Source organism: Monodelphis domestica, chromosome 3, assembly GCF_027887165.1.
Source record: "Monodelphis domestica isolate mMonDom1 chromosome 3, mMonDom1.pri, whole genome shotgun sequence".
NCBI classification, from domain to species: domain Eukaryota; kingdom Metazoa; phylum Chordata; class Mammalia; order Didelphimorphia; family Didelphidae; genus Monodelphis; species Monodelphis domestica.
Window position 1 is genome coordinate 502,650,925 of NC_077229.1, and position 17,648 is coordinate 502,668,572.

Here is a 17,648-nt window from a genome sequence, read left to right on the forward strand (position 1 = left end):
GAGATTGAAGTCAAGGAAAGCATTTCAATGAAAATCATATTCCCCAAAGGATAATTCCTTGATCCTTTTTTGAGACATGCTTCCCTCCCCTCCCCCTCCCTCAAGGAAAAAAGTCATTCTTTTTGTCTCTAAGCTACTGTTGAGTTGTTAAGTTGTAAGGTCAAGGTTTTTTTTTCTTCCTCCTATACAAGGATGAGGGTAGTAGAAAAATGTGCAAAATAGATCTTCTAGAAATACTCCGTTTTGAATAAATTGACTAACAGTTCCCCCCTACCCCTCTGGCTCTGGAAACGCAAGGAAAACACTACATACTGTGAATCTCTCTCCTGCAGGTGGCGACAAAGGCCCTCCTTGCTCAGAACTGTCCCAGGTGCTGATCCTCGCCATTGAAAACAGATCACTATTTGAGCAACCCAGGGCTCCAATAGCACTCTCCTCAGAGGTTCCTGTACAGCTGTATTGGTCCAGAGGGATGGAAGGCAAAACGCCTTGACCTCACAAGTAACACCAGCTTAGGGACAAAAGAATAGCTTGCTTCCTCAAGTAGGGAGAGACACTCAAAGAAGGAACACAGAGATACCCTTTTGGTGACTGGTTTTCGTGGAAATGCTAAGAACAAGAATAGAAAAAGAGCAAAAAAGAAGTGTGTGCATTTTTAAGGGTCATGAAAACAAAGAACAACATATCAAATTGGATTTCTCAAACTGCTTATGTGTCTTTTAGTGGCATTTTGTTTGGAAATAAGAACAAATTCCAAGATTCATCCCCTTCCTTTCCATTTTTCAGAATTACAACAAGGAATAGTAGTTCCAACCTTAGAACAATACTTCCTCATTTAGGATTACTCCAAATTGCTTTTCTTTTTTCTTCCACTCCCACAAGAAACTGCATGTCAATCCTTTTTTTTTTTAACCACCAACCCTATCTACTGTGTAGTAAGTAATAAATGGGTTATTTCTTCCTTGGGTTTGAGTGGCGTCAGCGTAATTGTTATAATGTTAATTTAATAGCTGACTTCTGGTATGCGTGAGGGTGCTGAACTCAAGGGGCTTTCCCAGTTGTTCCAAAGAAAGAGTTGAACTGTATGGCTATAAGCAAGGTGAGGTGGGGGGGGGAGGAGAGAGCAGATAGTTAGGGAGACACACCGCATTAGGAGGGGAGGGAAAGTAAAGAATGTGGGAGGGAGGAGAGAAGCCATCAGAGTGGCAGAGAGAGTGATAAATAAAAGAGAGTGAGGAGGGACAGGAGACAAGAGCCTGGGACTTGAAGGCGAGTAGGGGGGAAAAAAGGAGGAGGGAGAGGAAGAGCAAAAGAGAAAAGGAGAGGGGGAAGGGAAGGAAGGAAGAAGCGAATGGGAAAAAGGAGAGAGAGAGAGAGAGAGAGAGAGAGAGAGAGAGAGAGAGAGAGAGAGAGAGAGAGAGAGAGAGAGAGTGTCACTAAGTGACACAGAAGCAAGGGTTCTTTTTTCCGGCTCCTTTTAGGTCTTTAGATTGTTTATGAGTAGAGGAATATCTTCCTTAGGCTGGCAGTTGGACAGCAGCAGCGATCCGGACAGCTGCAAACCAGAGTGGACAGCGAAAGACAGAAATTCCAGCTATAGCCCGGGTATATCTGACTTACTTGGAATTGCCTCTCCGCTAACTCCTGTTTGTTGCTGATGGTCAAGGAGTCTGCCAGACTAACCAAGTACACCGGCTGTGTGGCTTGCTGAAGATGTTTGAACCGTTGACTTCGTGTAAGAGGGGAGAACTCCCGGCTTAAGCTGCCTTATCTTTCCATCGCCCCAAATCTTTAGAAGTGAGAGGACAAAAACCAGGGAGGGGGAAGCTCGTGCCTCACACCCCTGCCCAGCTAACCACCTCCACGGAATGGATGGACTCACCCACAGCAACCCCCTGCCCCATGGTCATGCTGACCTTAGCAACCAGAGCAACAACACTACCTCCAGTGACTCGCCTTACGATCGGGGCAATAATACTGATTTCTCAGACGTGACCTTCGGCTACCAGGTAGTCACCTCGGTGCTGCTCGGCTCCCTGATCCTCTGCGCTGTGATCGGCAATGCCTGCGTAGTGGCCGCAATTGTCCTGGAGCGCTCCCTGCAGAACGTGGCTAACTATCTCATCGGCTCTTTGGCAGTCACCGACCTTATGGTTTCCGTGTTAGTTTTGCCTATGGCTGCTCTTTACCAGGTCCTCAACAAGTGGACCCTAGGCCAGGTGACCTGCGACATCTTTATCTCTCTGGATGTCCTCTGCTGCACGTCATCCATCCTGCACCTGTGTGCCATTGCCCTGGACAGGTACTGGGCTATCACTGATCCCATTGACTATGTAAATAAGAGGACCCCCCGGAGAGCCGCTGTCCTTATCAGCCTCACTTGGCTTATAGGCTTTCTGATCTCTATTCCACCAATGCTGGGCTGGCGGACCCCGGAAGACCGTTCTAATCCCGACGCCTGCACCATCAGCAAAGACCACGGCTATACTATTTACTCCACATTTGGCGCCTTCTACATTCCCTTGCTACTGATGCTAGTGTTGTACGGGAGGATCTTCAAAGCAGCCCGGTTCCGAATCCGCAAGACAGTCAAGAAGGCAGAGAAGTCCGCGGACAGTTGCTTCAGCACTTCTCCAGCTCCCCCGCCCAAAAAGAGCATCAATGGGGAGCCCAGGGGCAAGAACTGGAGGCGCGGGGCGGAGCCCAAGATAGTAGGGGCTCCCTGCGTCAATGGGGCTGTGAGGCAGGGTGAGGATCGCGCTGCCCTAGAGGTAATTGAGATCCATCACTACAGCAACTCCAAGGACCACCTAACTCTCCCCAGTGACGCTGGTGGAGTCCCCAGCACCACTTCCTTCGAGAAGAAGAACGAAAGGAATATAGAAGCCAAGAGAAAGATGGCCTTGGCCCGAGAGAGAAAGACGGTCAAGACGTTGGGCATCATAATGGGTACCTTTATCCTCTGTTGGCTGCCATTCTTCATCGTGGCCCTGGTCCTGCCCTTCTGCGAAAGCAGCTGCCACATGCCCGACTCACTGGGTGCGATCATCAACTGGTTAGGCTATTCCAACTCTCTGCTCAACCCTGTCATCTATGCCTACTTTAACAAAGATTTCCAAAGTGCTTTCAAGAAGATTGTTAGGTGCAAATTCTGCCGGCAGTGATACATTGCTGGATGGCTGCAGGTTGCACAACCCAATCCCTCCCCAACCTCATTCTCACCCTCACCCTCACTTCATCTCACTTCCTGATAAGCTACTCACCTCTAAATTTAGCTTGCCTCTTTTCTCCTAGACCTCCATATCGCCACTGCCTCTGCCTTTGGGGTTTCAGGCCTCTTTAGCCAATGCAGCCCAATACTAATGGGGAAGAGGGATTATTTGTACCTAATAGAGCTGCAATGGGGCTGTGGGTAGTTCGAGGCTGGGGATGAGTGTTCTTCAGCAATGGAGTTATTTGGGAAACAGAGTTGGTTAAGCCTTTCTCCCTTCCCCAGAATTGAGGTTCCCCAACCCGGAGGAGGCTCCAAGTTCTTGCTCAGTCTCCTTCCTTCCAGGACAGAAATGAAAACAAAACAGAACCACAATCGCAGCTCTCCACAGCAGGGTTGTTGTACCGGTTTCTGAGTTAAAGAAATTCAAGTTGCTGGATACCTCCTCTGGTTATCCCGTTCACACCTTGCCTGCACCAACCCTCAGCATTTTCACTCATTCGGATTGTCTTGTCCCTTTTCCTCCCCTCCCCCTCCCTTTCTTCTCCAGGTGTACTAAGACCAGAAAGGCAGCAAGGTTTGCCAAGAACTTTGTTAGTTGTGAACACCTAATCTCCATCGTTTCCTTAAGTGGGGGAAAAAAAAGCAGCCTATGCATAACCCGCTTGTTTTGTTTTCCCTGCTCACCTCTTCCAACCCGGGGGAGGGTGGAAAGAAGGCAGCAGAAAGTTAATCGTGAAAGTGTGAAAGTAAAGCTGTAAGTACCGGAGGCCTCGCTTGGAAGGGGCTGGAGAGCTGTGGGGGTCCTGGGTGAGTTTGCAGCGGGCGAGGGATATGGAGCAGCCTCAAAGAGGGAACTTCCGGTGGACAAAAAGTCATTTATTGGAATCTTTTAATAATTTGCTTCTCAACTTATTTATATTGGGAAGCAGCCGCTATTATACCAGAAATCACTGATTACTAGAAATCAATACAGCACTCTGTAGATAATAACATCCTAGTCCTGACCTCTGCTAGGGGCCAAGGAGACTTGATTTCTCAGAGTCCTAAGATAGAGTCAAATCGCCACTTCCGCTCCTATATGTCTCCCTCCACGGATGCATGGGGACATGCATGCTTTTATTAGAGAGCAGGAAAAACTTTTAGCTCTTTCCAAGGACCATCGCACTAAGTTTATCTCTTTCCGTTTGAAAGTCCTAGCCTGTAATTCCGGTTTTTAAATGAAGGAAATCAGGGAGAGTCAGTAGCCCAGGCTGCTGGGGAGGGAGTAGTGTATTCATTGCTTCATGCTCCCCTGTTGACTAAGAATAAGCAGAGGGAGGTCTATGGGGCTTGAACACGCTAGTGATTGTTAACTGGTGGTTGTTATACTGAAGAACTCAAAGAACAGCCAAGCCTGAACGTTCTGAAGGGGTCTCTTCGTCTGGCTTTTCTGGACGACTCACCAGACTTGTTCTTCAGCCCTCATGAAAACAGAAATCGACTCCGAAAGTGATATCGTTTGTCTTTCTTTCTGTGGTGGAAATCTCTGGGTTTCAGATCTGAGGATAATGGAGCTCTATCTTGTAAATTGGTACGGAAAGGCATTTGTTTGTGGCCTCAGAGTGGGACTCCTTAAATCTCTTAGGGGCTGAAAAGTTTCCACCGCATTGTGCCTCCGAATTTTGTTCTGTACTGGGTAGGCTACCAAATCCGGGGTGGGCCCCAGGTGTAACAGGATTGCACGTTTTGCACGAATGTGGTTGTTGAATTAGTGGAAATCTTTGGACAACAGAGCTTCAATTCCCAAAAGCAATTATTCTTCCATCTGTGTCAACCCCTATCCCTGTTGAGAAGCCTACTGTAATCTCTGCTGCCCAGTCCAAGGGAATGTTACCTTGTGCTCCACACAGGGGGATGTATATTTTCAATAATTTGACAATGGATAGCTGACTAATAATGCTAGACAATGTAATACGTTCACATCCAGCCTCGCAATTTTCTGATGACTAGCTATTTAAATTACTGGCAGAAAATTATTGATCTCTATTGTGTTTCCTTCCTTTCCCTTCCACCTACGGTTTCCTTTTTTCTCAGTTGAGTTTCTTTCTTTGGATGTTTGAGCATATTGTTTGGAGAACAGTGTTGTATTTCTGAAGTTGAAGAAGTTGTCAATGAAAGTGCACTTGTCTAAGTTTTGGAGGTGACAAAGCAGAACCTAATACTTCAAGTTATTTGATAAACTCACAAAGCTAGCCTGCTGTTTAACCTATAAAATAAATGGACATGACCTCATGTGAAAGAAAAAGAGTCTGAGTGTATAACTGAGAGAGACTGAGGTTTCACTCCCTAGGACATTATGAATTATTTGAATAGGATTCCGTAGCATTGAGGTAGGGGTAGCCTCACAGGGGAGGAGAACAGAAACTTCCGGTCTAATTTTTATTAATTTGGGAGGTTTAATTTCAGTTTTTATTCACAAAGAATGAAATATAATTAAATGGGAAAATGACCTCAACAACTATGTCCCTGTTTGATTGCTGTTGGTTTCCATAAATTTATAGTAGAAATGTCTTCAAATCAATCATAAGTTCATGTGAGGACTGGAAGGGACCTTGGAGATCACTTAGTTTAAGTATCTCATTTTAAAGATATGGAAACTGAACCTAATGGATTTTCAGTGACTTACCAAGGTCAGAAGGCTAGCTATGGCAGAACAAGGCCTGGAACCTGGGTAATTTGTCTCCAAGTTCCAATATTTAAATCATTCAAAATAAAATCTATTTTGTACAAGAAATTAAGCCTGTGCTAGCATTTCTCTCACATATATTGAAGTTTAGTTCCTATAGCTGACTACTAGAATTGGAAGAGTGACTTTACATTTGGAAACCTTTGCTCCCCCTTCTTAGCATTCATTAGAAAGGTACAAATAAAGCCCAAGTGTGAGAGACTGGGCAAATTCAATAGTACCTGGTTGCTAAAGGCATAGTTGGTTGAACAGAAAAGTCATATTTGTATTGAGAAAAATGAAAGGATTTTAACTCTCAAGAGCACTGGAATTTTTTAAAGTTGATTGTATTCAGGTAAAGTATTTCTACATTAAACTTGGCCTTCAGTGTTCATATGAAACAATAATGAAATAAATAAAAATTAAAAAGTGATAATTAAAGATTCATTAATGGTGATGCTATAATAAAACGATATCAGATGCATATAGCATTTCCCCCAATTCTCTGTCTCTGCATATCTTTGGAAAATTCACCCAATGCTGGTCAAAAGGGCAGTTACTAGGACAATGTACATGGCTACACAGAGGAAAAGCACATAGCTACATAGAGAGAGAGAAGCTGCCTCAATTTACCACTATTGTTGTGCTTCTCAGTGCCCTTATCTCCCTATTCAGCAGGTGAGATTTTTCTAGAAATCCAGTTTTTAGAAGATGTACTACTTCCCTTGACACATTCAGCTAATCTTAAGTAACTAATCAGAAAATGTAAGGAGAGAGGGATAAAATACAATAAACAATAAACAGTAAAGTAGGCACAACAAGGCCCTTTTGAACTTTTAGCCAGTAAGTATGCTTATCTCCATTTTCCCTTATGATTTTCATATAAAAGATCAGGGTCTCAATTAGGCTACTTTATCTTTTTCACAAATGTCATTTAATTAAATTCTGAAGGCTGCTGTGATCTATCAATATGTCAGAATCCTGGGTCAACATAACTTAATTATTATGAATCTCTTAATATGAATCTCTGAAGAATCAAATTCATAGAACTTCCTAAAAAGCATGTATTTGATTCTCATTTGATTACCCAGAAGTCTGAAACCTTCCTTTTTAAGCCATATCCACAACAGGTATAATTAAATAAATTTAAGTTTAATTTAAAAATTATCTTTATAACTTAAAATTAAGAGGAAATAAAGCCCCATCATACCTGAAAGGCATATGAATTATTGGCCATACAAAATGATTGTCATCACCCTTAGTAGTATAATAAGTGTGTGTGTGTGCATATATGACTATATGTTTTCTTAACCTAACTTTTAAAGGGAAAAGTGTCATGTTGGAGGAAACGAGGGACAAAGAATCTTATAGAGCTCCTGGGTTGAGAAATATCATATCAATATAGAATGAATATATGTCAGATGGAGATGAATGAGTCTGAAGTGGCCCCTGTTTTTCTTCTGAGTCCTTTCCCTGTGCCTAGTACATTCATTCATATGACTGCCAGTGTTAATACTATTCCTTAACACCACCAACACAGAGGAAGATAACATTCTATGTAGTATATGTTCAGTATAAAATGAAAGGGACAGATACAGCAAGTGCTCTAGGCACACAGAGGTCAGTAAAATCACTGTCCTCTTTGTCAGGGAAAGTTTCACAGTAATAGAGTTGGTTTAAACTGGTTCTTGAAAAGTGTTTTGGATTCAAAAGTTTATCCATGAATAAAGTGGTGGCATAAATAAAGTAATGGGGGCAGTTATGTGGCAGGACTGACTAGCGAATACAATATAAAGCAGTCAAAATGTAGTGTAAGATTAGTAACTCAGAGTAATAAGAGATAAAGTTGATTTAGATTGTGGAAGTTCTTGGATTAAATAGTTGAGGAGGTTAGATTTTATTTTAAAGGCAAATAGGAGCCACTGAAGCTTTGAGCAGTAGAGTGACATAATTTAACAATTTAAAATTGAAAGAGAATTTAGGTGAGGAACTTAAAAATTGATTTATCATGTGTGACAAAGTAAAAGGAGAAGTCAAAATTTAATATGAATGTTTGAATCTGGGTGATTTAGTAGGAAATTTTTGCTACAGGATAAAAAGAAGAGAAATTGGACTTATCTCTCCAAGGATATTAACATCTTAAACTCTATCTATAAAATATAAATAATAATAATTACATAACATTTTAAGATTTGCAAAGCATTTTACATAGATTAGCTAATATCCTCAAACAATCATTCGAGGTAGGTGCACAAAGACTTCCAGAACAATGTATGTGATAGCTATTATTATTATTTTCCTTTTACAAACAAGGAAATGGAGTCTAATAAATATCTGATGCAGAATTTGAAATCATATCTTCCTGGTCCAGCACTTTATAAAGTAGGTAGATTGAGTATTTCAGAGTAAGGAGTTATGTTAGTAGTAACCATAAAAACACAACATTGTCTACATAGAGTGATAATTCTGTAAAAAGGTATACTAATAAGAAAACATTTGAGATTTTTCATTGGCAAAATTTTGACTTTATTTTTAACATTGTTGTATTGTCTCCTTTTCTTCTTATATCATATTTATTTTTTTGATATATCTCTCTTTCTCTTCTGTGTTCAGTATGTTTCTCTTTGTAATAATTTCTTCTCTATAATAACATTTTAAAAGAAAGTGAAAAAATAAAGCAGTCCAGCAAGATAAACTAACAAATAATTGACAGGTGGAGATATATGCAGTATTCCACATCCATATTTTGCCTCTGCAAAGAAAGTGATGCGGTCCATCTGCTTAACTTTTTTCTGAGGCCAAACTTGGCCATTATAATTATGCAATCGGCCATTATAATTATGCAATCTTCAGTTTCATTTTATTGTTTTTTATATTGTTGTAATCATTGTATGTATTACTTTTCTGATTCTACTTACTTTACTCTATATATCAATTCATATGTCTTCCCAAGTTTCCCTGAATAAGTCATCTTCATCTTTTCTAATAGTGTAGCAATATTCCATTATATTCATGTATTCCTATTTGTTTAGCTATTCTCCAAATGATGGGTATGGATTTCATATATTTTTTGCTACCATAAAACTGCTGCTATAAATATTTTAGTATATATGATATCTTTTTCTTTTTTATTTCCTTTGGGTATATGAGTAATAATATGATCTCTCAGTCAAAGGGTATGGATATTTTCATCACTTTTGAAAGGAACATATGTCCAGATGCTTTCTAGAAGAGTTGAAACAATGCACAGTTGCACCAGTAGCATATTATAGTGCCCTAGTCTTCCCACAGCAACTCTAACATTGACTATTATGAATATTTTTGACTTTTTCCCATTTGCCATGTATGAGTTAAAATAGCAGGACTTTTAACTCATCTTTCTCTTCCTTTTAGCATTTTGGAACAATCTTTCATATGGTTGCTAATGGTTTCCATTTCTTTTTTTGAGCACTATTTGTTAATATCTTTTGACTTCTCAAATGGGAAATGATTCTTGGTCTTACACAGGGTATTTTCAAAGTCTTTGTGGAGTATTAAACTTGAATAACCTAAAGCTTTAAAACCTTAATAGCATCAATAGATAGAGCTTTGATAGCATAAAACTGAATAAAGCCTTTTGGTATTTTGTATATTTATTTTATATCCCTATATGTCATAGATATCAGATGTTCATCAGAGATAGTTTATGCAATGATGTCTCCCTGCCCCAATCAGCAGTTTCCTTTTTTGTCCTAAATGTACTGGATTTGTTCATTTAAATTCTTAGAAACGTTTTTGACTTTTCAATTACTTTCAGAGTCATAGATGTGGAATGATATGAAACAAATATTTGATCTATGAAGCTACTGGGTAACATATGCTTTGGAACAGTAATCCAATGGCTTAGTTGTGCTCCAGCATGTACAGAAATGCATACATAAATACACATGTATACTCATACATGCATATACATGGAATGTTAAATAAATATTCATTCAAATGATTATTTCAATAAATCTCCACAAAATAATTTAATGTATATTTCATGTATAATGAACTATCTTTCTCCTGTACTAAAGAGTCTTCCTCAATATTATGGTATATGCCACGATGGATAACATAACTAACAGAGTAAATGAAAAGAATAAACCTAAGGTTTAGTCTCTTGGAGTTACTGTGCACCAGTCTGATTTATTTCATTTTCACTCAATGGACTTTATTTTGATGAGTTGGTGAATTGACTGGTTGTTCTGGTATCTGGGAGAAAAAGATCAAATTTGCAACCATTCCCAGAGAAAACATATGGGAAATCTGATTTCCCTTAATGGGTATCTAAAAAAAATACATAGATTTCCCCCCAATGCAAAAGAACACACAAAAACTAAAATTTGAAATGTGAATTTCTTTAAATTTTGGTAGGTTAACTTGAAGAACTTGGAATCTGGAAGTAACTAGGGAAGGCTAAGATGATTTTTAGAAATAAGAAAGAAATCAAGTGGGAAATAGTCAGAAGAGAAATAAGATATATTAGGGTTGAGTATGTTTTATGCAGTAAGGGGAATTCAGAATGATAAATGGGGAGAAAAGCATGTTTCACCATCCTCTCAGGGAATTCCACCAGTAGCTCAGTAAGAGATTGTTTACTGAAGTTGTCTGTATAGAGTGATTGCATGAGAGCCATGTATTATAATAGTGGTGTTACTTCTTCGTGGGAAAATCAGCTGCCAATTAAGGTACAAACTAGTGGGTCTGAATAGAGCTAGGGGAGGGATGGTGATGGGGAGAGTGAGGATAATTGATTCTTTTGCTTTTTGATTTACAAATTAATAACATATTCCAGAAGCTAAAAACATAAACAAGTCCCATTTCTTCGTAATAACAAGACTAGACCAAAGACAAGAAACTGAATTCTCTTGGAGCACGATTATACCCTTCCTTTCCTCCTCTCATCTTTCATGTTTTATGCAAAGAATGTTGAAATAGAATACCAGAGTGTACAATCATTGAACTGCAGAGCTAGACTAATGGTAATTTATTCGTCCACTATATTCGTCCACAGTCAGTATCTAGAAAGCTAATGTTCTGTTCAGCTACCTCATCATGGACTAGATATGACTCTGTGTTCACAAAGTCTTTGCCATCAGAGCACAAACTGTGGCAGCTACAATTCAACCAATAATTGCTATATGCTAGGAATCATGCTGAGTTGAGACCACAAAGAAAATATGAAATAGTCCTGGCCCTACAGAGTTAATATTCTAAAGAGGAAGACCATTAGGAAGGACTTCTGACAGAAGGTAGCACTTGAATTAGGCTCTTGGAAGAAATTCTTGAAGGAAACCGAGCATTCTTAGAAGTGGATGTGTTGATGGAGTACATTTCAGGGATGCAGTAAAGCCAGTGAGATGTACAGGTTAATTAAAAAAATAGAAAGACCTACATGAAGTTATGAAGAATAAAATGAACAGAACCAAGAGAACATTATATATAGCAACAGAAATATTACTTGAAGAATGACTTGTATATGTTCTCCTGCAGAGAAAGAAGTGATAAATAGAAACAAGCAAGACATAGTTTTATATATAAATATATCTTTTTTTCTGAAATGATGCCTTCTCTACTGGGGGGGGGGGGGAGAGGAGAGAGAGGGAGTTGTCTGGGTATTTAAATAAATAAGCAAATAAATGAAAAGGTACAGTGATAGAGGATGGAGCATTGAGCCTGGTAAATGAGGAGTAGACTAATATGACTAAATTGAAGTTTGAGTTGGGATTGGGGTGGGGGGAGAGTAATAGAAAATAAAATTGGGAAGAAAGGAAGGAGTCAATCTCTGAAGAGCTTTAAATGTCATATAGAAGAATTTATTTTTGATCCTAAAGGTAAGAGGGTATAGCTAGTAGGTCAACTTGGTTGGAATATAATATATATTTGATTAATTGGCCTGAATGAAACCATTTTAAAGATTGACTACATAAAGGTGAATAGTGTAAAATCATTCCAGAAAGGTAGGCTGACATCAGGCTATCAAGGGCTTTGAATACCAACCTGAGTACATTATATTAACTAAAGGCAGTAGTGATCCAGGGAAGTTTGTTGAGCAGGGAATGATATTGGGCTACTGGAAGATTTTTTTTTTTGGCAGCAGTGCAGAGGAAAGATTGGAGAGGGAAGTGGTTGGAAACCAAAAGTCCAAAGATAAGATTATTGCAAAAAACCACAACATTGCTGTTGATGTCTTTTTTTCCCAAAAGGCTGAAGTTACACCATAAACATATGTGATGAGTAAAACATTTCTAAGAAAGGGATAGGACTCTTAGTCATCACACCAGATTGCTCTTCATATAATTTGTACTTCTTTGTTATGTTAACTGCATATGGGCAATAGGCCAGCCACCTGCTCTTTCCTGTATGCTGCACGATGGGAAATCTATCCTTCTGTCTAGACGATGCCTGCTATCAGCAGAGTTTCATACTTCTTGGGTTTGCTTTCATGTTCCCTGTTGCCCTTTCCAGTCTGTATTGCATTTCTGAGCTATAACTACAACAGAGGCAAGAGAACATGATGAAATCCTGGAGCTGTGGTGTCAGAGAGAATATGGATCATTAAATCCACCTCCTCTATTTTTATTTCTGAGGAAATGGAAGCCCTCAAAAGAGACAGTGACTTCCCCATGTCACCTATTTAATAAATGGCAGGAAGACTAGCCCCAGGTGTTCAGATTCCTAGGCTACGGACATGTTAGTAGCTGGTCACTCATTTAAGGATATAAGAAATGCCACCTGATTCAGGTTTGGTTCATGTATGTATTCCTATAATATATACATATTTAATGTATGCATATATAATGTACATGTGTGCATTGCCTGTGATTGGTATGCCTTTATTAAGAGAATAGCACAACTTAGTGATAAAAATCACTAGACTTGGAATAGAGAGACTTGGATTCTGATACCCAGCCTGACAACACAAAATATTGATTATATGAGTTTTAAAATTAATATTCAATAACTAAGGATTGCATTTTAAAATTTTTATTTAATAATAACTAGGGAAAAAGAACCACCTGAATTCATCTCAGTCACAGGTCCAAAAAGAGGAAGAGGGAGGAGTTACAGCCACTTAAATGTAATTGTGCAAAACATGAGGATGCAAGAAAAGAGAATTTTGGGAAATACTAAGGGACTTCTGGGGGATGAATTCCAAAGGCTCAAAATCTTCATTTATATAATTCTAAGATGGGATATGAAGGCTGAATAAAAAATGGAAACAAGTATGGGTTCCAAGGAGGAAGAGAGGTAAGGGCTAAGCAATTGGGGTTAAGTGACTTGCCCAGGGTCACACAACAAGGAAGTATATGAAACCAAATTTGAAGTTTGGCCTGGAACTCTATCCACGAAAGTCACCTAGCTGTCCCTAAGCTATTGGTTTGTGAATATTTTTAGAATCTCTTTGCAGAAGACACATTCCAAGGTTATCACAATTAGCTTTCAGAAAGAAGAAAAAAATATTAAAGAAATAACCCAAATGTGTACAATATGATCACAAAGATTATAGGAATCAAAATCCAAATATAAAATGGATCCTGGAAATTAAATTACAATTTACTATGTATTCAGCAATTCCACTTTTAAGGAATAGAGCCAAGATAGTAATGCCAATTAAGATTTGTTTAAGTTGTTTTCAATTGTGTTAGATTCTTCATGAACCCCTTTGGGGTTTCTTGGCAAAGATACTACAGTGGTTTGTCATTTACTTTTCCAGTGCATTTTACAGATGAGGAAACTGAGTTAAGTAAATTTCCAGAGTCCTACAGCTACTAAGTGTCTAAGGCTAGATTTGAACTCAAGATCAGTCTTCCTGACTCTAGACCTGGTCATCTCTCCACTGCTCCATCTAACTGCCTACCGATCAGGATAGAGTGATTTTATTTCCCTGTGAATAACACCAGCATACTTGATAGAATAGCTTTGAAATTTTTTAGTCTGGTGACAAGAAGTGGGTAATCGAGGCAAAGGTAGTACGGTGCAGTGGAAGGAAGATTGAGTCTGTGATTGTACTACACAACTCTGAGCTTTAAATACTACAAACCTAGGAAAAATCCTAAGGTCTTACTGCCTGAAGTTTGGAATCAATCATTTTCATTCTCTGATTCACTTTACCTATTTAGGCAGAACCTGAAAGACAGAACCTGAAAGGGATCATTATTTATTTTAGTTAACATGCCTTTATTAAGAGTTTATGGTATTACTTTCTAAAATGAATTTAAGTTTCCAAACACCTATGCATTTGACTAGGGGACTCACCTACAAAAGAAATTAATTGGGAAGATTAGTTATATATCAATTTACCAGAGTCCAGCAATTTTCATACTATATAGTCTAGACTCTAGAGACATCTAGGTGGCTTAATGGTTTGAGCACTGGAATAAAAATTATGAAAACCTGAGACATTTAAGAATTGTGTGACCCTAGACAAGTCACTTAACTTCCTTCAGTCTATTTTCTCATTTGTAAAATTTGATAATTTCTAAGATCATTTTAGAGGATTATAGATTTAGAGGCAGAATAAACTCAAAGGCCATTTAGTCCAATCACTTCATTTTACAGATAAGACCCAGTGATGTTATGATATTTGCATAAAATAGCACCATAAACATCTCAACTGGATTTTTTGGGCACACTGGAAAATTACTGTTTCCTCTTTTAATAAAGCTTACTTTTTCTTGCAGATATGAGAGGAATGAAGGGGACAATTGGGGAGTATGGTGAGGAAATGCCTTAACTTTCCTCTTACTCGTGGCTGAACAGATTGATGAGAAAATGTCTCTAGAAAGCTCCCAAAGTCCTTGGGGGAAAGGTGCTCCAAGAAATAGATTGTGCTTCACTGTTTCTGGAGTTAGTCTGCCTGACTGAAAGAACACAAACAATTGGAAGAGCTTTGCTTTCTTGTCAGAAATGATAACAGGAATTGAAGAGGAGGAGGAGGTTTGGAAGGTGTAAAAGCGCTGAATTGCAGTGAAGAAGGGGTATGGGGAGAAAGCATCAGTTTGCAGTCTAATTGAGAGGAGGCATCAATAAGAAGCTTCTGTTTCATGCATGCGCCTTGTACTGTACCTGTGTTCCTCATTGACCTCAGGCAGTGTAGCTTGGAGTCTTTAGTCCAAAAACATACGTCTGTCTCTTTGTTCCTATTGAGTGGGGCATCTTCATAACTTGAAACACATTTTAGGCTCTGAGGACAGCCTAGGGCAGAACCGTGAGACAGCAAAGGGTGTTTTTAGCCTTGCTGACAAGGTATGGGATTGGTGGGGACCAAACGAGATAATGGATATGAATTGCTTTGTGAATTGTCACAGCCATGTCAGTAGTTATTAATAGCTTGATTCCCATGTTGATGGGTCTGATCTTCCACTCAAGCCCGAGGTATTTTCCTACTGACTCCTCTTGGCCACTCTAACTAAAACCTACTTGTTTGTCTTTCATTCTTGCTAAAATGTGAATGATCAGTCACTCAACCCACCAAGAAATGCCTTCCAGTACTGCGATACACAAGTCAGAGTGCCAGGGGCTAGGAGGAATGAATGATTTTTTTTTTCAAACAGCTTATGGCTGTGTTTGGGGGATAGAAGTTATATAAACTTAAAAGTTTAGAAAAACCACATAAACATAAAAAACAAAAATCTCACTAACAATATAACATGGGCCATAAATGATTTCAAACGAGAGAGATAGAGAATATTATTGCAGTATAAAGAAGAGAGAGATCATTTTACTTTGGGCCTCTCAGAAAAGGATTTAAGGATGATATAGAATTTAACTTAAACCTCGGAAAATTGGTAGGATGTTGGGTTTATGGAAATGGGAAGAGGGAGAGGTATATTTCATAGGGTGTGTGTGTGTGTGTGTGTGTATGTGTGTAAGGTGGGGGTAGTTGAATATGGTCTGACCAAAGGTATTGAACACATTTTTTAAATGAAATCTTGAGTAGACCAGTTTAGGTGGAATAGATGATTGGAAACAATGAAGCAAAAGGTAATGGTGAATGGAGAGCCCTTGTTCAAGAAATTTGACTATGAAAGGAAGCAGAAAAGGAAAGCGGGAGCTACAGGGACCAATAAGGTTATCCTATTCAGGAGAAGGTGGGATATGTATATTTCAAGGAATAAAGGAGATAGTTGTAAGAGGGAAATTTATTGAAGATGGTAAAGAGAGATGGGACAGAGGTAGAAATGGCCAATGGAAAGTATAGGATATAGAGTTAAGTGCATAGTGATAGGGTACAGTATGGGGCAGGGAAGAGGCATAGTTTTTTCCCCCCACTATCATTAGCAATCTCTCAGTAACTTTTAATCTCTCCCTGTCTATTGGCTGCTTGTTTGCTACCTACTAACATTCCCATGTGTTTCTCATCCTCAAAAAAAAGAAAAATTAATTTGAGCCATATATTCCCATTAACTACTGCTCTAGACATGTTCCCATTTCATTGCTAAACTCCTGAGAAAATTGTCTAAAAACCAGTACCTCAACTTCCTTTTTTTTTTAGGAGGCATAGTTGATAGAGTGAAAGCCTGGACACAGGACACATTTTCCTGAATTCAAATCTGGCACCCTGGGAAAAATCCCTTAAGCATTTTTGCCTTGGTTTCCTCATCTGTAAAATAAACTGGAGAAGGAAATGGCAAACCACATCAGTATCTTTGCACAAAAACAAACAAAAAACCAAACCCAAAATGGGATCATTAAGAGTAGGACATGATTGAAATAATTGAAGAATACAGACCTATACATATTCATTGAAGATGGATATATTTTCCTCTGAGATAACGAGAGGTATGAGTGAGAAATCAAGAACCTTTGAGTGGATAGAAGATTATTCCCACTTATTTTCACTAACTACAATAATAAAGTTGTCTTGGATTAGAAAGGATGGGGATGTGTGGCCAGAAATGTGTTTTTTTGCTTAAGAAACCTCTAGCCTCTGAATAAAAGAAATTGTCCCAGGTTAATGATAGTCTGGCTCTTCTACATATATTTTTTTTCATTTTCATCCCCCCCCCCACTTACTGTTCAGTTAAAGGTTTCTCCTCAAAATGGACCTTTATGAGTAGAGTACTGGGCACTATTTCTGGAAAAATTCGGCATAAGAAATGTAGCTGAAGCTGTTTCTTAAAGGCCATCTCATGACAGACTACCCTTTATTGGAATATTTATTGCTTATCACTTCTGGAGAGCATCAAGTATTTTCATAAGACAGTAAAGTACCCAGGGAAGGTATATGAAACCATATGTAGTCTTCCCTCTGTGCTTTCTTGCCAATCAGCACTTTAAGGAAGAGACACATCCCTGTCAAAGAAATTCTTCCATGGAAAAACTACACGATGCAGCAGTGTTCTTTCTCCACCCTGGAGCTCACATTCTTCTCTTACACGTCATACATTGGCCAGTGTCTCATATTTTTCCCCCAAGTATAGTCCATTATTGGGAGGCAGTGTGTTGTATGTGGCTGACTTTGGATTCATGGAAATGTTGTTTTAACTTCTGCCACTGACATATAATGGCTATAGGACAAAGGACAAGTCATTTAACCTTTTAATACTCCTAGGAACTTTTCTTAGATTGTAAATTGTAAAAGAGTGGATTATCTGTTTCAGTGGAGAGTTTTCATATTGGGAGGTCATTGCACCAGTGAAATCACTAATCCATTCTCCTTCCTTACCCCCAAGTCCACTATCAAAAAGCTAAAAATATATA

At 39.0% G+C, this 17,648-nt stretch overlaps 1 protein-coding gene across 1 annotated transcript; it reads left to right on the forward strand.

The window, feature by feature from the left end:
- The first annotated feature begins 1,359 nt into the window (after positions 1-1,359).
- HTR1A (5-hydroxytryptamine receptor 1A) lies at positions 1,360-10,067 on the forward strand. Its single transcript, XM_007486379.3, has one exon. It carries the CDS (start codon positions 1,869-1,871, stop codon positions 3,162-3,164), a length of 1,296 nt encoding a protein of 431 aa, XP_007486441.1. The 5' UTR covers positions 1,360-1,868; the 3' UTR covers positions 3,165-10,067.
- Positions 10,068-17,648: the final 7,581 nt, after the last annotated feature.